The sequence below is a fragment of the Convolutriloba macropyga genome, chromosome 6 (genome assembly GCF_964194025.1).
Source record: "Convolutriloba macropyga chromosome 6, txConMacr16.3, whole genome shotgun sequence".
NCBI classification, from domain to species: domain Eukaryota; kingdom Metazoa; phylum Xenacoelomorpha; order Acoela; family Convolutidae; genus Convolutriloba; species Convolutriloba macropyga.
In genome coordinates, this window is record NC_134473.1 from 49,499,011 (window position 1) to 49,520,916 (window position 21,906).

General features: G+C 36.3%; 1 protein-coding gene across 3 annotated transcripts in view; it reads right to left on the reverse strand.

Moving 5' to 3' along the window:
• Positions 1-1,262: 1,262 nt before the first annotated feature.
• Positions 1,263-21,906, reverse strand: part of LOC142341729 (filamin-A-like) — a 191,871-nt gene continuing 171,227 nt past the window's right edge. For all 3 annotated transcript variants that reach the window (XM_075392899.1, XM_075392897.1, XM_075392898.1), the window contains exons 21-24: positions 12,934-13,102; positions 12,038-12,186; positions 11,711-11,805; positions 1,263-2,258 (exon numbers count right to left, since the gene is read on the reverse strand). In XM_075392899.1, the coding sequence (XP_075249014.1) occupies positions 2,037-2,258; positions 11,711-11,805; positions 12,038-12,186; positions 12,934-13,102 (635 nt within the window). In that variant the 3' untranslated portion in view covers positions 1,263-2,036. The remainder of the gene's footprint in view (positions 2,259-11,710; positions 11,806-12,037; positions 12,187-12,933; positions 13,103-21,906) is intronic.

Genomic DNA, 21,906 nt, shown 5'->3' on the forward strand with positions numbered 1-21,906 from the left:
GATTATCATCATGTCTCTTTACTTGTTTAATGTCTGTTTAATGTCTGATCATCGCTGGATGGGACTGATTATAGCTGATTTGGCTTGGATGTGTCAGGTCATCACTGAGTTTTCTCTGGATGGGACGGATTAGAGGTAATCTTGTTTGGATGAGACTGAATATAACTTATTGCCTCTGGATGGGTCTGATCATGTCTGTTTTATGCCTGGATCGGTCTGATCGTAGTTGTTTTTGTCCGGATGAGTGTGGTTATGTTTGTTTATTTTCTGAATGATTATAGCTGATTTTTTCTGGGTTTGTCTGATTATAGCTGATTGTTTCTGGATGGGTCTGATCATGTCCGTTTTTTGTCTGGCTAGTTCTGATCACGACTGACTTCTGTATGATTTTTGCTGATCGTAAACCAGCTACACACACTGAGTGATCACTGTAACACAATGGGCCAGATTTCACTTTACTTGATTCACTTTACTCGGTAACCATCCAACTATAATTTGTCAATTGAAAACCAAAATTAAAAACATATTCAAACAAAATGTTATCATCAAACGTACTCATGCTGTTTGATGAAAATTTGTAAAACTTTTAGACTTATCGTTAAGACTAAAAGAGTCCGATTCGAGCAACTTCCGTGAAAGTTGCTAATTCTCTGACGTTTAGTAACAATTACAGAGAAATCTTAGTTCTCCCCTGTTCGCCAATTTAATAGAGGAGGACTTCAAGAGGATAAAAAGTAGCCGTAAACAGTTGTAAAATTACACTATTTATTAAGCATAGCTTTTGAGTTTCACTAGTTTTTTTCCAGAGAAGACGCGTACTAATACAATATTTTTCGTTTAATTAACACGATTTTTAGAGTTTAGGAGAACGAAACCAATAAAACATTGAACAAAGTTTTTCTGGCGTCCACAGTCGCAATTGGACGGCCATATTGCTAAATTCTGGAAGACTGTGCCAGAATCTTGCAAGATATTTTGCCAGACTCTTACAGGATAACCATTTTTTCTGCCAGAAAATTAGATCAGATAAAATTGTTAAAGAGAATAAAAAGAATGTTAAAACCAATTAAGAATGTTCAAAACATAGGATCAAATTAAAGCTCAACGGGAACGAACTCTTTTGTCTTCACAAGAATCTTGCAAGATGATCAATTTTCTGGCAGATGTTGCAAGATAGCCATTTTATGCAACAATCTGCCAAAAAATTTGAAGATAACCAACCGCTCTTTCATTGGGGTACCATGAACTTTTTTTACAAGTAGTTTTGAAAACAAGAAATTGAGACATTGAATTATAATAATGATAATTGCATGATGAGTTCATTATTAATTGATAAAGATATTTCTGATATGCTGCAGGTGAAAATATGAAGTTTACAAATTACAAAATCTCTGCATGTCTGTGGTTAGGATGGATTGCAACAGTGTGGAAAGCTACGATATGATTATCTGCTTAATGATGTTACACATTGGGAAATACTTCATGAAAAGTTTGTGGATTTTGATATGCAACAGACGAGTGAACAATTAAAAATTAAACATGTGAGTGAGCAAATGAGCGACGGTTAACAAAATGTAGGAGCATCAGATAATTAGCAGCTAACCGATTTAAATTATCAATTTTTGGGGTATATAAGTTTGAGTTTTTTTTAGTTTTTACATCTTGTTCAAATTTGGCGGCACTTGGTTAGTGTGAAGGCAACAAAATAACGCTCCGGGCGGAGAGGGGGGATGCTGTGTGGTTCTGTCTGGATTTGATTTTACATATATAGAGGGATTACATTCGTATAATGTCATAAATACAAAGTGCTCCTCGAATAATCTCGAACTTAGTGAAAACTATGAACTAAATTGGAACAGCAAAAAAAACTATAGCTGTCTAGATCTAGATGTCCAGGTCTAAATATCCAGTTCTTCGGCTCGTAAAGTAAATCTTATTCTTCGGGAACCCACCAGGCCGTATACATTGTTCTTTTTGATGTTGATTTTTGTACTTGTAACTATGGTAAATAAATCCTCCATTTCTTAATGATCACTTTACACATCGGCTTTCCAGTACTTCTCTGAGTCCAAAGATGAGGAGCCGTTGGGTAGTGAGAACTGGCTTCTGTGGCTGCTGGAAATGCTGCCATTTGTCACTGCCGGATGTTTGTTCCGCTCTTGAGGGTACTCCAGAAGGAAGTCTTCCAAGTCGTTGTGGGTGTTGAAGATCTTCACCTCAAATGGACTCTGGGGTATTTCGACGTCTGCCCACCAAACCTGGAATTTCGTTTTGAATTGATAGGTTTAACTCAGAAAAATTGACAGATTCTGCAACTTATCCAGAAAATTTACTAAAACTTTACCGATCACTGTAGCTGATGTTTTATATATTAACAGAATTCGTAGTCTACGTGCGTTAAACGCGTGTTTCATACCAAATTCTTGTTTGATCAATGCTTTTTTTATTACCATATCATGAAACGACTAATAAAGTCGGGCTGGGGGATAATTCTCCTACCTAAATTGCACGGGAAATTACACTACTAAAGTCGACCTAAAATCTTTTTATATGTCGACTCAGTTTTTATACCCAATCGGTATAGTTAATAAAAAAAAATGGTATTACAAATAACAATTTTCAGACTTTTTGAAAAACAGCTTTCCTAGACGAATATACTTGCATCTGTCAGTGTTGTCCGTGGTAAATTTTTAACAAGAAAGTAATTAATAACGAATTTCGAGAGCATTTTGTCCGACGTTATCCGGTGTATGTTTTATCTGAGAGATCAGTTTCAAAACTGAAAACATTTAGACAGCATGTGCAATTTTTGATTTCTGCGTTAACTTGATTAGCAATCCGTCATACTTTTTCTAGCATTTTTCTGCTTTAAATGATGTCAGACCTTTAAAAATGAAAGTGTGTCAAAACATTCAGCTAAATTTTCCTTTGGTAATGTTTCTATCGGTTTTGGTTTCCTTGTGAGCTTCTCGTCAATATTCGTTGAGCACTCAAATGACTCACCAAGTGTCTGAAGAACAGACTGGTACACTCATAAAAAACGTGATCCTGATGTTTATTTTTCGTTATCTCCACTGTAGCTGAGTAGGACTGGTAGCAATTATCTATTGGTTTATGAACAAGTAGAACAACAAATGAATTGCCCGGAATTCGAAAATAAAAGCAACTAACACTAACTGCACAACACTGAAAATGTCTGCAACTTGTCGACTAGCATTTTGAAAATGTTGATTAGGTGACCATTTTTTTCTCAATTTTTAGTCAAAATTGGTCTAATTTCCTTAGAAAAGTCTTTAAAATCTTCTAACAGAAAAACTTTTTGAAACGACACTGAATAGGATAGATTTTTATTGAGGAGGTTAAATGTATAGCCCTCCAATAAGAAAACTGCAGTAATAAATTTTAAAAAAAGTTTCGATGATAAAACCAATCGCGCAGTTAGTTTTTATAACATCAATTGCTTATTAAAGACGGCGTCAAATAAACAAGGTAAACTTTCTAAATTTGTTTGACGGAGAAATGAGTTTTAAAATATTTTTGTTCTAAAATCCTACCCAAATTTTTTTGTTTTAAAATCCGACCAATAGAAGCATTGTCGAACAATAACGTTTTCCTCGCCAATCATAAAACTATATTGGCAAAAAATTTACCAATTTTACCAATTTGGAAGAACATGTACTGATGTTGTCATTTCAATGCTGATAAGGATTCAAACTCTAAGTGGGGGCCAGTATAGGTAAAACTCTCAGAACCGCCCTTTACACCATGAATTTGTATCTGCTAAACAGTTTCGGCAGATCACATATTTAGAGACGGAAAAACCGTAAGGCTCCATGAAAAACATAATGCCCCCGGGCTTGATCCCGTTTTTGAGGACGAATTCAAATTGTAGGACGAATAAAATGGTCCGACGGAAGATATGAAGAGCAAAAAACTGCAGTAAAGAAGACCAGAAGGACTTTCATAATTGCTATTAGCTTCGCCTGAGAGCAATTACAAACGTTTCATACTACTGGTTGGATTCAGACTTTATTGGTGCGGATTCAATTAGGTTGTTAGCAGAATTACGAACACTGTAGCGCAAGAACCCCGATGAGGCGGGACGAGTTATAGCAACTTTGAGATTGAAGCTGTTAAAGCTCAAAAGATATTTGACAGAATAAGAATTAATTTTAGGAGATTGAAAAGAAAAAAAAATAGTGAAGATTTCAACAAAAATCAGTCGTATATATAGTCTGAAATATAAATATAACGTTTACAGTGTACATTTGATAAAAGGTTAATGTATCAAAAATCAGGCGATTTTGGGGCGTAAGAGTGGGCGTCATTTCATTATTAGATGCAAAAATTTAGTTAACTTGAGATTGTTCACAAAATTGCTTTTTCCATTCAATATTAGTAGATAAATATCAATATTTGACAAACATACAGATCTAAACTGACTTACATTCATTTTCTAAAATCTTAGCTGCAATTGTCGTTATAAATCTGGTAAGTTTGTTTTCTTTCTGAGTTTATTAATATAAGTTAAGTTTCTAAGCTCTAAGATATTTTCTAAGTTCTTTTCTGTGCTCCAATACCCCCACTCAGATTGTTGCCGCTAGTTAAGAATCTGGATTCGCCCAATAGTTGTTCTCGATGTTGTTCTACTTTCTGCTATGGCAAAGATCTGCTGCCAATTCATCTGTTGGCGTGTCGATGAATTTGATTGAGTTGTCATCAACTCGTTCTCGGATGAAATGATATTTCGTGTCGATGTGTTTTGAATGTTTGTGAAGCACCGGGTTAGTTGCAAGCTTTATGCAGCTCTGGTTGGCTTCTCCGATGGTTGTGGGCTCAAATTGTTCGTACACCAGTTTTCTGAGAAGACCACGCAAGAAGATGGCTTCTTGCACCCCGATAGCTAAACCCTTGTATTCTGCCTCACAAGATGAGAGTGACACTTTCGGTTGCTTCTTAACTTGCCAACTGACAGATCCCCAACTGTCTCCCAGCTTGAAATAGTATCTTGCGGTCGATCGTCTATCATTTACGTCTCCACTCCAGACTGCATCTGTTTCGCCAACTAGAGTGCTGTTGCTGATTGTTGGGAAAAAGAGTCTAAGAGGTTTAGTATGTTGTAGGTATCTCAACACGAACTTCGCAGCATTGAAATGCTCAAAACTTCGATCATTCATGAAGCGTGATAAGTCATGTGTGATCCACATGATATCTGGTCTAGTTTGCATAGCTAGGTAAAGTAGTGAACCCACTAGACATCTAAACTGATGTGAATCTACTCTTACTTACTGAATCTTCTTGAGCTACTTCAAGTTTTAAGTTTTTTTTCTGCAGGTGTTTTGCTAGGTTTGCTGTCTTGCATATTGAACTGTTCTATAATCTTTTGATTTTACTTTTCTTGATCTAAAGTTACTCCTTTTTTTGTTTTTAGAATTCGCATTCCAAGAAACCATTCAAGATCTCCTCTGTCGTCCGTTTTAAACTCTGATTCTAGTGAAATTTTCAATTTGTTGATCTATGTTTGACTATTTCCTGCTATGACTAAGTCATTAACCCAGGTGAGAACAAACAGTTTTTCATTTTCTTTCGTTTTCAGAAAAAGACCCTAGTCGTGTTTACTTCTCTCAAAACCTTGCTGAATTAAAGAAGTTGAGAGCTCTTGATATCATTTTTTGGCTGCTTGTTTCAGTCCATATAAGGAGTTTTTTAGTTTACAAACTAACTTGTTGACATTGCTAACTAACATATCAAAACCTCTTGGTTGCTCTAGATAGACTTCTTCGTCTATTTTAGGATGCAAATAAGCTGCTTCTACATCCATTTGTTTTAAAAAGAAGTTTCAGATAGCTGATAAAGCTATTAGATTTTTAAACGTTTCAGGTTTGCTTGTGGGAGCAAAGGTATCAGAACATTCAATTCCTTCAATTTGTTTAAAACTTTTTGCTACATAACAACGATCTTTAAACTTATCAATATTTGCGTTTGAATCATGTTCAATTTTGTACTCCCATCAGCCAAGAATAAAATTTTGTCCCTTGTCCTTTGGAACTAAGTCCCAAGTTTCTGCTTCATTTAAACTTTCTATCTCTGCTTTCATTGCTTCAAGCCATTTGTCTTTTTGTTCCGAATTAATAGAGTCTTCAACGTTTTGAGGCTTGATGAAATTTATTATTATTGTGCGTTGAAAAGCATGAGAGTAGCTTTTATCAAAGCGTTCTGGAGGTGCTCTGGACCTATCACTTCACTTAAGTTCTCTGTCTTGAGCTGCTTCCTTTCTCAATCTTTTCATTTCATCTTACTCTGACCAAATCTGGAAAGTCTTTCGGTCTCCTGAAGGAATTCCTATTTGAACTACTTTACCTATCATTTGCAGTCTTGAGGGTGGTTTTGCTTTTTTCTGTTGTGAGTTTTTAACAGGTACTGGAATTTTTGAAGGCTTTCTTTCTATCTGTTTCACTGCGACTGTTGGATTAAACTGTACATTTATTTTGGATTTTGGTATGACACTAAGACTTGGTCTCTATTGCTTAGTTTCCTGTTCAACTTCAGTTTCTGTATTGTTTTTACATTCCTGAACACTCTCTGTTTCAATTGACTCAACCTCTGAACTTAACTCACTTAGGTTGTTTGTATCCTGAGGTTCTTCGCTTACTTCGTCTAAGTCTAGATATAGAAAGCTGTCTTCTATCTCTTCGGTTTTATTGGTGGATCGCTTCTGGTAGATTGTTTTCATTGAACCTAACTTTTCTAGAAAGAAAATTTGCCTAGTTTTTATGTTTTGCAATAAATAAGCTGTTGTGTTATCAGAGTAACCAATGAACAGGCACTTTGTTGCTTTTGGGTCAAACTTTGATTTTTTTACTGGCATCACGATTTTTTGAATAGGCTACACAAGCAAAAACTTTTAGATGGTCGCTTCTCGGTTTTCTCCCGAAAAATTTTTCGAAGGGTGACTTTGTATTATTGTCTTTGACAACTAAATTTGTCACGTTTTGAATAACGTGCTGTATCTACAGCTCGAACCCAGTAGCTTTTTGGCAATTTTGAATAGAAGGCATCTTGCAGCCTCTGCTACGGTTCTATTAAAACGTTCTGCAACACCATTTTGCTCTGGTGTTTCAGGAACTGTATATTCACGAGCCATTTCTTTGCTTATGCAAATTTTTTTAAAGGCCTTGTTTTTGTATTCTGTCCCATTATCAGTTCGCAAAACTTTTGGTCGGCCATTTTGTGCAACATACTCTTTGAAAGTTTGCAATGCTTGAGTTTTGTATTTCAAAAATTTTAGTATGGGTAGCCACTGAATTCATCTATGAAACTAATTTCATATCTGTTGCCACCTATACTTGATGGACTCACTGGTCCAATAACGTCAGAGTAAACTCTTTCTAGTTTTTGAGTTGCTTTGTTATCGCTCACTTTTGGCTTTTTTGAAGTTGTTCGCAATGCACAAGTTTCACAAAAATTGGAATCATGGGAAACTTCATCTGTTGTATTTTCTACATCTCTAAAAATCAAGTGTCCAAGTCTTTTGTGCCAAATTTTTGCTTGACACGTGCCCCAACTTAAGTTTGAAAAGTGGTGCTTGTTTTCTTTTCTGTATGGTAAGAAGAACAATTTGCCTCTTCTAATCAGTCTGAAGCTTTCTTTGCTTCTGAGTTTTAGAACTGACTTAGCTTCTGTGTGAAATAATTCGTGTTGCTGTTGAACTATAATTGAAACTTAAATTAAGTTTGTTTTGTACTCTGGTACATGCAAAACTTTTCCAAAAGTCAACTTACGTAGCACACCTTTAGTGTCTCGTGCTTCCACATCTACATCTCCTATTCCTTCAACTTTTGTTTTCCCTCCATCTGGATTGGTAACTGTGGTTTCTAGTTTTTGCTAATCTTTAAACCAAGTTTTATCTATCATCATATGATCAGTACTGCCTGAATCCACTACTAAATCAGTTTTCGAAACTTCAATTGAGCTTTCAGCGCTTGAACTAGATGCTGGGCCTTTATGAGGACTTTTTTGTTGATGTTTACATGCACTTGCTAGGTGTCCTTTAGCCTGGCATATACTAAATACAGCGTTGTCCTTTTTGTAACAACTAGCTGCTAAATATCCAGGTTTGTTACATACAAAGACAATCTAGGGCTTTTGGAACTACTAGGCTTAGAAAAAGGCTTCCTAGGGCGTGATTAGAATGAAGAGTGCATACCAATTTAGTGAGAAGCATTCTTTGCTGACATGGCAACGTGCTGATCCTCCTCGACATTATCTCTCTGTATGCGGCTCTCCTCGAAGTTGGTGAGACGCTTACTTAATTCCACAAAGTTCTCTGCAGGATTGAAGCTCTCCTGTATCACAAAACGCTCGTATCATTGTGGAAGGCCGTTTAATACCATTGCATTAAACAGCGTCTCAGAAAGCTCCTCACGAGCATGGTGCAAGCGGGTCACCAGTTCTTGCATTCTGATGAAGTACTGATGGATGGCTTCGTCCTCTCGAAGTTGTAGTCTGGCCAACTGCCTCATCAGATTTATGACTGTGGTTGTCTCGTCGTTTCTGAAGAGTCGCTGGAGAAGTTGCCGTGCTTTCTGGCCATCTCCCAGACCCTTGCTGATCACATAGTCATGCCGGATGATCTTGAGGCTGCTCGCATCTAGCGTCATTGCCAGTTAGCAACAAATCTGGTTTTTGCGGCTCTCATCTTCTTGTAGAGCTGTAGCTCTAGCTTGAGTCTGTGCATCGTGTGCTCGCGTTTGCGCATCATTGGCATCTTCCCTCAGTGGTGCTGGTCTGTCAGGTAGCTCAACAGTGTCTGTGAGCGTTTCGAAGAGGCTCTTGTTTAGTGCAAAGGCAGAGAAACGGGTGCTTCATGTTGGGTAGTCCTCAGCCAACCCACTAAACGTCATCCACTTCAAACTATTAATTGATGTTTCCATTATGAAGTTTAAACTTCAACTTTTTTTTCACAATATCTGATTTAGTTTTTACTGAGGAAAATCTCAAATTTTTTTCTTAAAACTCTTGTCAATCTAGAAGAACTAAAGCTGCCAACACTGACACTACAATCTTAACCAAAACTCTATTAGTTTTTCAACGGTCTGATGGCTGGGCCCATAACCTGTTAGCAGCATTATGAACACTGTAGCGCAACAACACCGATGAGGCGGGACGAGTTTTGGCACGTTAGAGATTGAAACTGTTAAAGCTCAAAAGATATTTGAGAGAAAAAGAATTAATTTTAAGAGATTCAAAAGAAAACAAATTAGTAAAGATTTTAACAAAAATCAGTCGTATATATAGTCTGAAATATAAATATAACGTTTATAGTGTACATTTGATAAAAGGTTAATGTATCAAAAATCAGGCGATTTTGGGGCGTAAGAGTGGGCGTCATTTCATTATTAGATGCAAAAAATTAGTTAACTCGAGATTGTTCACAAAGTTGCATTTCCCATTGATTATTAGTAGGTAAATATCAATATTTGACAAACATACAGATCTAAACTGATTTTCTTTCATTTTCTAAAATCTTAGCTGCAGTTGTCGTTATAAATCTGGTAAGTTTGTTTTCTTTCTGAGTTTATTAACATTAGTTAAGTTTCTAACCCAGGTCGAGGTGACCAGAGCAAATTGACCTCTGATCAGACCTTCTTTGAGCCCACATGCTCTCGGTGCGCTCGAATTACATGGTCTGGCGAAGATTTCGAGAGTACTTTTGTCTGGACAATGGTCTGGATCTTGTCTGATCAGAGGTCACGTCGGTCTGGGATGGTCTGACCAGAGGCAGTTTTGAGCACAAACTTGTCTGATCAGAGGCCAATTCGAGCGCACACTAGTCTGATCATAGACCGATTCGAGCGAATTTTTTTTTTCATTTTTTTGTGTTTGTTTTGCTGACTGAGGCTGTCTCTCCCAAGAGTCTACAATACAGACGAATTCTGATCAGAGACCCATTGAGAGCCCGATGGGTTGATCAGAAACAAGAGTCCAAGCTGATAGCAACTGCCGGTCCCCTTTTGAAAAGTTTGGGATTAACTGTAGATCAAGACATTATTATGTAAAGCTGTCTTTGTTAATCTAATAAGTCAAAAACATGAACTATTGGCATACTCAACAAATTATTTTTTCGGCACTTTGGATTTCTTTTAACTGGCAATACTTTTATTATAGGCTTTTCCTTAGTTGAAAAAATTTCTGAAAACATCGATATTTATGAAATGAATATATTATAACAACATTGAGAGATTTTTTCATGTTCCAATCCTTTCTCTGATCAGACTATTTTGAACGCGCTTTAGTCTGATCAGAGGCAACTTCGCGCGCACTTCAGTCTGATCAGAGGCGATTTCGAGCGCACTTCAGTCTAATCAGAGGCAACTTCGAGCGCACTTCAGTCTGATCAGAGGCGATTCCGTGCGCACTTCAGTCTGATCAGAGGCGATTTCGAGCGCACTTCAGTTTGATCGGACGCAACTTCGAGCGCACTTCAGTCTGATCAGAGGCAACTTCGCGCGCACTTCAGTCTGATCAGAGGCGATTTCGAGCGCACTTCAGTCTGATCAGAGGCGATTTCGAGCGCACTTCAGTCTGATCAGAGGCAACTTCGAGCGCACTTCAGTCTGATCAGAGGCGATTCCGTGCGCACTTCAGTCTGATCAGAGGCGATTTCGAGCGCACTTCAGTCTGATCGGAGGCAACTTCGAGCGCACTTCAGTCTGATCAGAGGCGATTTCGAGCGTACTTCAGTCTGATCAGAGGCGATTTCGAGCGCACACTCGTCTGATCAGGAGTTGACATTCGACTGCACAATAGTCTGATCAGAAGAAGTTTTCGAGCGCACTCTAAGCGCACACGGAGCTTAGAGCGCACTCTAGTCTGATCAGAGGTCAAAGCAGTCTGGCTCGGTCTGATCAGAGGTCAGTTTTGTCTGGAATGGTCTGATCAGAGGCCATTTCGGTCTGGATCTCAACCTGGGAAGCTCTAAGGTATTTTCTAAGTTCATTTCTGTGCTCCAATATAGGTTTAAATATCTGTGATTTGTAACCTATTTCTGACTTGTTTCTCAGCACTAAGAACACTATTATTTTTTTTTATTTTGCCATCTCAATCTGGAGTTCATAATTGTAGCCTTTGGAGTTCAGATTATGTTATCTAAAAGGAAAACCGATAGATAAAATGAGAGGATGCTCCCTGATTATGGATGATCGGAGCTTAGATGTTCGCTGAGTTCCATGGTAAATTAATTCCACCAGCCCGCAATTAAACACATTTGTTTTAATTTAATTTAAGAATAAAATGTTTATTAATGGTTCAAAATAACAGTAGTCAAAACGCATTACATCAGATTGTTGAGAGCGTGTTGAAGAAAAATCGCACTCTTTTGACTTATTCGCTACACTTTTATCTTTTAATTTATAAATTTATAAAACCAAGACTCTTTAAATACCTCCTGTTTGTTGTTATGCAGAAGTAGTAACCATAGAACTTCCATTTATGGAAAAGTTGTAATCGTACAGCTTCCATTTATGGAAAATTTGTAGTCATAGAACTCTCATTAAGGAAAAATTATAGGCATAAAACATTCATCTACGACAAAATCGTAGTCCTGCCAATTTCTTTGGACTTTTTGAATGTATGAAGTCGATACTCCATAATATGAAAGTTCTATGATTAAAACTTTTTGTCAACCCGAGTATTTTCCCGCCGCACCTACCTCTATCTTGTAATCTCCTGGTTCTGTTGGGTTGTATCGTACCACAATGGTCCTGTCCTTGCTTGTGTCTCTATGCATATCTACTTTGAATCCACCTGAACCAAACAAACAAGCAGTTTTCAACCACTTTATAGTCTTAATTAAGCAGAGTCTTGACGGGGTCATCGCTAATTCTTCAAATGCCTTTGAGATTTTTGGCCGACTTCGACTAAGAAGCTCTTTCCTGCAATAAATCAACAAACGATATTTTTGAAGCCTTGCTTTTCGTCCGGACAACTTGACTTCCTTTGCAGACCAGTGTCTAGTTACCTTAGCCAGCTTACAAACCTTTAGGTCCATGCACCCGCACTTTCAGTTGACCAGCCCCGGCCCCTTTAGTGTCACAGACGAAATCTCCCTTGAATGTGGACAGCACCCCGTGCTCCAGTCCTGGTCCATAAACACGACACTTGCTCGGATCGGGTGGGCCGGATATTCTGAAACAACTGTTTGCATCCAGAGAGTTGAAGCCAGAGTTGATAACTGTTTAATTGTGAAATTTATAGTTAGTTCACTACGGTTTATACAAGTCAAATTGAACTACAAGATAAATTTGGATACAAACAGAAACCCAAATCTCGTCCAGTTGTGGGTACACAAACGCGAAGCCAAAGTCAGGATCATAGGTAATTTCAGTCCGCATTGTCATTTTTTTGAGCTAAAATTACCTGAAGGGTTATTTTCATACGTCATTTTGAACATGAACCCCAACTTGAACATGAACCGCAAGTAATAACGATACAAGACGGTCCACATAATCAAAGCGAGTAAATGATAGCCCGGACTGAACGTCAAGTTTTAATCCGTACTAATTCAATGAAATTTCAACTCTTGGATCAGTACTGTTGCAGAGCTCTTAGCATTTCAATTTTTAGGCTCGGAACGTCTTGAATCAAGTCTTAGGTCTTGTCAAGCCTTGGCTCATGTTTTGGCCAAGACTTGACAGTCTTAAGCAAGTCTTCGCCAAAACATTTTTGTTGTTGTTTTTCTATCATTTCGTGACGAAAAAAGGTCACCATAAACAATGCCTTGCCTTCAAAACTCTTCAAAGTGAAAAAAGGGAATTCCGTTGGTGTTATTGCATGGGTACACAGTGGTCTTAGGGGTGATTCGTTGTTGGTTATTGAAGACTACTTCAATCTGAACCTGTGTAAATCCATATCAAATTTAGAATAAGCACTGACCTGACAAGGTATGGACTGTTTTGGATGTGTTCGTTGTCGTATTTGATCTCAAGAACGTGTTTGCCTGGTTCCTTTGGTTGTAGGTTGACAGAGTATGTGCCATCACAGTTGTCAATCACGTCCACCTTCGCCTCTTTTTTGGGACCCATACAGTGTAACTTCAGCTCACCTGTACAAAATGGACTTATATCAACGGTATTTTATAAGGACTTGAGCCTTCATATCAATGAGCACATAAAATCATTTTTAATAACATGCGACGCACGAGATTCCAAATGCAGGAGCGGAGGAGCAAAAGATCTCAAATGATCTGAAGAATTCTTCAAGACACTGCAGTAGACACGCAGTAGACACGCATGACAGGCAAGCTGATATAAGAGAAACACCGCTTGGAAGGATGTCAAAATTCGTCCTGTACAACTCGGTCCCTCTGAGAACAACCAAGAATGCAAATTAAAAACTATTCATTTCCGGCTACGCAAAACCAATGACCAATGACACCACGTCTTAGACAAACTGTAGTTCTCGAGAAATATCCACACAAATCAATATAACCCAAGCAACCTCGTATAGAGGTTTTATGCCACGTTAGCTCAGATCAATTCTCGCGCCTCCAAAAAAATACTCCAGATTTTCCTGACATCAAGCCTGAAGACTAATGGGCAGACACGTTTCGTTGAGAATCCCGACAACCCAGACAACGAAAAGTCATATGCAGTCAACACAGAGTATAGTGGTCAGACTCACAGGCAACAGAGACATCCAAGAAGACCTGAAAGTCTACAGAGAGCCAAGTCAAGTGTATAAAAAATAGACACCTGATGCTACAGTGTATTGCACAGAGGCTTTTCGCCTAGCAATCAACAAGAAACAGACTGTTGCAACGGTTTTCTTAGACTTCTCGAAAACCTTCGACTCATTTAACCACAAAAACACCAGAGAAATTTTATATACATAGATTTCAGCAATCATCAATCGATCCTCTTAACTCTTTTAATTCTAACCGTCTGCAAAAAACAAATGTTAATAACTCTGAATCAGATTGGATCGTTCTGTACCAAAGAGTACCACAAGGGACAGTGTTTGGCCTTCTGCTGTTTAACCTATACGAAAGAGACATGAGGTACTTTAATGTAGGAGACTGCAATATATTTCAATATGCTGGTGATGCAATGATTTTTAGTGCCGACAAAAATTTTGGCTCAGCAAAAAAAGTATCTGAAATTTTTTCTTGAAAACTTGAATTATCACTTTGATTGTTCTCCTCTTTTAACTTTGAATCTGTCCAAATCAGAATTTCTGTTGTTTGGTGAACAAATAAAAGTTGTAATGCAGGACTCACGTGAAATAAGACTAAGAATCTGCAAAATTTACAATAAAGAAAATTAGTTATCTCGGAGTTGTTCCAGATTCAATGCAATCAATGCAAGATGACGTTCAAACCCCCTCTCAGACAAATTGCTTGTAGCATAAAACCTCTAAATGCAATGAAAGCATTGCATCCACCTAAAACCAGATTATTGTTCCGAACCCATTTTGGTGGGGGACGAACTATATACTCAACTGGGTTTTTATGTACAGACAATTTTGGCCGATCAACTTAATCACCGTAGTGAGTTGTAAGTGGTATCATTAGAAAGCCCGTCCAGCGTAGAATATGGAATTAAAAAGATTTTTTCTTTCCATTTTTTACAGGGATATGACGAGGTTTAAACTTTTGAGAAAAGTAGAAGGAATTTCGTTGTTTTTATTCACATTCTCCAAAAATTTTGAACAAAATTTCGTTAATATTGCTAACTTACGTTGAAATTGTTAACAGTAGTGTTATTAATCTTATCTTAATTGGGGGGTGCTAAATAGAGGGGGTTGTTGAATTGTTCCATAGGAGCTTTTCAGCTAAATTTTATGCTAAATTTTTCAAAAATCAAACTTTTTTAGTTAAAAGTGGGACCAAATATGCATTTTTCGACCGCATTCACCAAATTTGCATGAAGTAGACACCTTAAAACTGCAGTCATGTTCACGGAAAAAATAAATAGAGATCTAGTTACACTCCAGCTGGTTTTAGGAGTCTTCAGAAATTAAAATTTTGCCAGTTTTTCGTAAATTTACTCACGATAATCAAACGAAATGCATTATTTAATTTTGATATACTGAAAAATTTTGTTTGAGAACTGATCTATTACGCGACTATTTGAACAATTGAGTGTCTGAGTAGCCGCCGCGCAGCAAAATCAGGGCTGATATTGATATCACCATGAATCCTTACGATAAAAACTTTTACATTTTAATGGGGCGCTGCCTTTTTTTAAAAAAATTTCCGCATAAAGTTTTTTATTCATATTATTGATAAAAATTTCAAAATGAGAGCTTTTTTATTGACAGATACCACTTTCAAAAAATGAGGACCAATGACCATACTTCACGGTCTCAGATTAAAGCTCGTGTTCTTTATGGCTCTGATCAATTGCTTTCCAAAAATTTGGTGGGTTTCTTATGTTTTGCTCTTATTTTGTATTTTTTTTGTAGTGCAATGACTCAGTTGCCCACAATCAATGATCTCAATGGCTTCCTAGGAGGTATAAGACAACCAGACAATGCTTTCAGATGTTGTCTGATGTCTCTGATGACTTTGAACTCATTTGTTTTAAGAAATAGTCGGGGAACTTTTGAACTTTTCCACTATTTTCTCTTATTTCCCTCAACTTCGGGCGTAGTCTCAGTAAAAAGAAGCCGAAACTTATTTCCTGTTAGCTAATAAATTAATGTCTGTAACGGTTTTATTTTTAACTAATGGATTCTTGTTGGGCACTACGAGTTTTCAATTTTTTTTTAAAGCACAATTGCAGATTTTCATTGCAGAGTTCATAATTGCAGAGTTCATTTTGCATCGTTGTCGAATTATCACATTAATGACAATACAGTTGAATATGAGCTTAGTTGAGAAAATAAAGAGGGTTGAATAGAGGCGTTTATAAATTAGTTAATTAGTTTCATTGATCAGTTTGCGCTTTTGGGCTGAGACACTGTTCTCTCGCAAAAATTAGTGATTTTCCTTTGCGTGTGTTTATCTTACTTTTGGTTGTTGTACGGTGTTGTTGCGGTTGATTATATGTTTTCATTGATCGCTTGGACCATTTAATTTCTTAAAAAATTTAGAGATATCTCTACTGTTCAGTTTTTGGGTTTTTTTGTTGTCAATTCTATGTAGTCCTTTTATAAGCAAAACCCCATTGATATTCAGATGAAAACCAAGTAAGGATGTACAACTCTTGCAAATAACATATTATAAATGTAGTGTTTTGGACACTGTGGTGTAAAATTGTTTTCGAAGTTTTGGCTTCTGTCTGTTTTTTTTTATTTTGTAGTCATGTGAATTAGTCTCACTAATGACAGGCCCAATTGGCTTTCTGAGGTGTTGCCTCTTAATTGATGTCTTTTTGCTGAAAACTTATATCTGCTATGACATTTGAATAAAATTGTTTTTCAAAATATTTTAAAAACAGTTGGATTTTTGAGCTTCGCAATTTTTTGTAAATTTTTTTGGGTCGATTTGTAGCTTAGTCTCAGTAAAGGCATGTCACAATCCGTTTCTAGTGAGCTACATTTTAATTAAAACGGTTTTTTTTCAATCAATTGTTTCTCGGCTTTCCTACTACTGTTACTACAAAATTTTATATATTTTTGTATTCTTAAATTTATATTTTACTACAGCATTTTATTTATTTTTTAATTATCTTTGTACATTTTAAAGGACATTTGATTTCTCTTAAAATTATAACGCTCATTATATGTCCCATTGGCTTTGAAATATTGCGCAATTGAACATTTTTTACTCTTATTGACAAGTTTATGGTTTCAACGGTTTTAACAGTTTCACAGTTTTAACAGTTTCACTGCAGGTTGAATAGTCCTATCCAACCTGCAAAGTTTAGTATTGCCGGTATTTTTCCTGCTTTTTTGAGTCGTATGACAGGTCTCAATTGCTCCCTATGGACATATAAATGAAACTTTCAGTGATTTCACTTAACATCTAATGATACAAATCAATTTTGGAATCATTTGTTTTCAAAAAAAGAAACGTATTTCTGAACTTCCACCTTTCTGCTCTGTTTGTCGAGGTGTCACCCAGTCGCATTGAGAACAGGTCCCATATCTTTTCTATTGAAGTATAGGTTATATTGTTTTGTTCGGGTTTTATCTGATGCAAGGTTGATTTTGTTATAATTTTTTAAAAACATAGACATCGAGTTTTGGTCGTAATTATTATTTGTTACTTCATTTTTATTATTGTCTTTTCCAGTAGTCCTATTAACAACAAGTTTTATCGGCCCTTCTAAGGGTGGCTATATTGTATTCCATTAGTGATTTTTTGAGCGATGTGTATGATTTTGAAACTGTTCTATGGGTTCATCATTTAGTAGCCAATTAAGTCAAAAATGTGGATCAGCGGGGTCAGATCATTATGTGCGTACGCACATTTCCGAGCCTCCTTGTTAATATTTAATGCCTTAGTCATGAGCAATATTCATTATAAGTCCATACTTTTAAGCGGAATTACAAAACAATTTGATTATGTTATTAGGGAAACAGTTAAGTTGGCCAGTCAATACATTTTTTCATGGCAGAAAAACGTTTCTCCGACCGACATCAAATTGAGACAAAGACTTTGTTTATCTAAATTTTATTTTGAGTTTGAAAAACTTACACTATGTCACAAAAGTAGGCAGCAATTTGTTGCCTGTCTATAACAGATCAGACTATCCAACCTGCAAACTGAGTCAAAATATAAAAGTGAAGGGGTATTTCACATGCAATTAAACCCGGTTGTCTGGCTTTAGATAACAGTGTTTTCGAAGTTGGAGTTGATACATGTATACTCATATTAAGAACATTCTTCTTATTTTCCATTTATAGGCTTAAAAGTTACAAGATTTTGGTAAGTAATTCCATCTCTGAATGACAGGTCATAATTTATAACATAACCGATTAACGTCGGGTGAATTGCTCTCAAACGACCAGCGAGCGGTTGGCTTCGTCAGTAGCTAGCCACAGGGCTGGGGGGGGGGGGTGCGCCGGGGGTTGATGGGGACAACACTGGGTTGGGGGAGAGGCAACAGCGCGGTGGGGGGTGGAGGCAGAATTGGGGGTGGGGAGTCAACAGGGGGGGGGGGGTGTCTCAACCTCTAAGAACCGCCCTTCACACCATAAGTATAGGTATAAGTCTCCAAAACAGTTTGAGCTGAAACAGGGCTGAAAGTCTCTAAGAGCACTCAATGCCCGCTGGGCGCTACCTGTTTATCTCGTTTTTGAGGACGAAAAATCAAAAGCGTCAGATGAAAAGTAGGTCAAGCGAAAAATCACATACAATAAAAGATCAACAGGACTAATATAATTGCTACAAACTTCGTTTGAGAGCAATTAAAAACTTGCATCATTTTGTTGCTGTTAAAACTATTCACAGAACATTAACTAGTTCCAGAAATTTTAATACCACTTCCAGAACTTATTCTCAGATTTTTTGCGATCATGGTTTTCCAAGTTAGTAGACCATTCAAATATTATCAGGAATTGAAGGTAAATTCATCTTATTATTTTTGGAAAGCGCAAAACTTAATTAGTCTTCAGAAACACTTATATAGAAACAATTTTGTAGGAAATAAATATTTTGCATCAACAGTCTAAATTATTTCTGCTAAAAGCAACCTATCTGTTTTGTGGAAATTTTGTATTTTATTTAAGATTTAAATCAGTACGCATTTTTCAGTTAGATGTTGGATGGAGAAAATAGCAGAATAGAGAAAAGGAAAAAAACAGAGAATTTAGAAAACATTTTAGTGTTTTTGCAAAGCAATCATTAACTGACTATATTGGTTTCATTTTCTGAGCCATATGAAAAAAGATCTTCCTTAATTTCGAAACTTCATTTAATTTGTCATTTGTTTTACCTATTTCTTGAGTTCAACCTTAAAAGATCATTTCATTTTTTGCTGAATGGTATTTGTTTGATAGCATTAGGTTTATGGGAGATACAAAGAAACACAGGAAACTTAATTTTCTTGTTCGTTTCATTTCCGATTACCTCTTTTAAGCACATTATGGCGTGAAGTTGAGCCCATTTTTGCATAAAACGGCATGGATTCACGCTAAGCAGTCTATCTACAATCAACAATCATATATTTGGTTTCTTAGTCAAGACTAGTGCGTTTTTCAAGAAAAAACCAATATTTGAGCAGATTTGCTAATTTTGAAGGCCATAATAATCATTAAAATTGTTTCTCAAATTGTCATAATGTGTTTGCTCAATTCTGTTTGATTTTTGGGTCTCATTGTTAGACAAACAATTCATTGAAGTTTTCTGTAGTCTGAACTTAATGTTCACGTAAACTGTTGAACTTCCCGTTGTATGATAATTCTGCCTGGCATTTCAGTTTAGAAAACCCTGAGGTTTGCATTGTTGTCATGTTTAAATCTCAATTTCGTTTTAGCAGAGAACCCTTTTTCCGATAGTGAAAGTTTGTTTCAATCAAGCAGTGCATCCAAGGAGCATCATATAAAAGAGGTTCCACTAATAGGTTTGAGGGAAAAGTTCAGCATTTTCTAAGAATTGCTTGTTTGATAAAATTGTAGAACGAATTGTTTTAAGCCAAAAAGTTGATAACTTAATATACAGAGGGATGCAAAATGGTCATGGATAGCAGCATTATCACAAATTATTGGGTGTTTGAAAACTGATTTTTTTTATACTATATGGTTTATCAAGCTCAGGCTGCCCGATTTTCCAACTAAGCAGAATAAGAGCGTCTGATTCTGGACTTCTATGTCATACAGAACCGTTTCAAATTATGTTGACCTTGAACCGGTTAGTTTCATGAAGTTCATGTTGTAATCTATTATAAGAGTTAATTTTTAATGTTATCTGATCACATCAACAATGTTTATAATTATAAAGAAATATTTCAAGAAAGAGCAATAATTCTGTTTGATAGGACTGTGGGTTATTATGAGAGTTATTTTCTTTTTTATTCAGTCGAAAAATGAACCACATGCTTCCAAATGTTGCAGAATATAAATATAAGTAGCCTCTTTTTGTTGGCAATAGTCGTTTGCGAACTAATAAATAGCTTTTCCTCCATCCTTCCCTACTTTCATTCTTAATGTTTTTATCGTAAAAAAGCCACAAAAATTGTTTTCTTTGTTGGATCTGAAAAGATTGGCAAAAAACATTTGTTAACCAAGTTTCAGTAAAACAGTATATACAGTTTTGTCAAATTTTATTTACTAAAAATCTCAATTGTGCTTTCATTTTGACAAAGCTTTGAGAAACTAATTGGAACACTCGAGGGCAATTTTTTGATTGTCGAGCAACATGCGTCAATTCGTACATAATTGGACTTTATTTGACATTATTTTAAAAAACATTTATTAATACAAAAAACGCACGACTCAAAACCGTTTTTGAACACTACAAAAGCGTAAATACTATTCATATCATTTTAAGTCTGCAATTAACATAATTATAATCTTTCTGAGGGAACGAATTAGCACTAACAAAAGTAGGAGCAATTACGAAGTATTGCAATATGAAGTTTTAGCAGATGTGACATCAGAAAATACATTATCAATGACCACATATTTTAAACATTTTTAAACTCTCAGCAGTGTTTTCTTCTTCAGCCGTACCCATTTCACCATATTTACATTACGAGAAAAAAATTTCTTTATTATTTCTTTCTAAGGCAATACTTCACAAGAACGCAGACTTCTGTGTTTTTTTTTCGTTAAGCATTTTGTTTGTATCTGCGTATTGTAAACAAGTGGTCAGAGTTGTCTACCGATGAATTTATACGTTCAAAAATTTCATGTATATTTTAGTCTAAGAAAGAGACAGATAATTTTTTGACGTGAGCAATGTTTTAGTTGTGTGCAGAAAACTGGAGTCAACTCATTGACGAAATGTTGAGTCAAACCAAGTCAATATTCACACTCCAGGATGGACTACTAACATAATGAGAGACCATGTCTGGTCAACTCAGAACAAGGGTATGTCCCATAATTAAGGGTATGTTTGTATTGAACAGGGAGGACAGAATGCCCAAAAAATCTGGGATATTCACACTACGCTGTAAAATTAATTCAGCCATACAAACCAGGAAAACCAAAATTAGGTAACAACTCAAACGAATCTTAACTTTATATTTACTTAAAACTTGCATTTAACTGCAAAAAGTAGCTCAATTTCTAACTGGCAGAAGGACGGGTTAACTTACATCCTTCTAATGAACAAATTATTTGAAAAAAATGACGAGAGGAATGCATACTTACAATTGAACCACCGCAATCAATCACCGAACTTCTCAGAAATATGTCCAGGCAATCTTTGCTGTTTTAACCTTGATCTCGGATTGAGAGCGAAAAAGACTTCAATTTACTAAGAAATGGTGTTAGATGTATCAGTTAAATAAATGCTGAGATATGTTAATATACGGCACAATGACATCAAAAACAATAAAAGAACTGCAATTGCATAAAAAAAACTAAAGTTCTTTCCTAAATAAAACAACAATGGCACCCCAAAGAAACATTCATACAAATCCTATTTTGACCTACAAAGATCAATTCAAAACTAAAATTTAACTTGTAAGTTACCGTGTGAATTTATGTCTGAATTATTAACAGAAGAGTGCTCATGAAAACTGTTAATAATTACAGTACTGCTGGGAAAGAAAGTTTTTGAGGTCAGTAGTTGTGATGCTATAGACATTTAGGATGGGTTTTGACCCGGTACTGAGAGTACGCGCTGATAACTGGTAGAAGAAGTGATCTTCAAAGTTGATGCAGCTCTTTTTAGAGATGTAGACAAAAAACGAATATCTCACACGATTAACTGGTAACCTATCGGTAGTGGGTTGAAAACACGAAGTGATTGTGTACAGTAAGTAACCTTCTCCAAAGCACCACTTTAGCCCATTT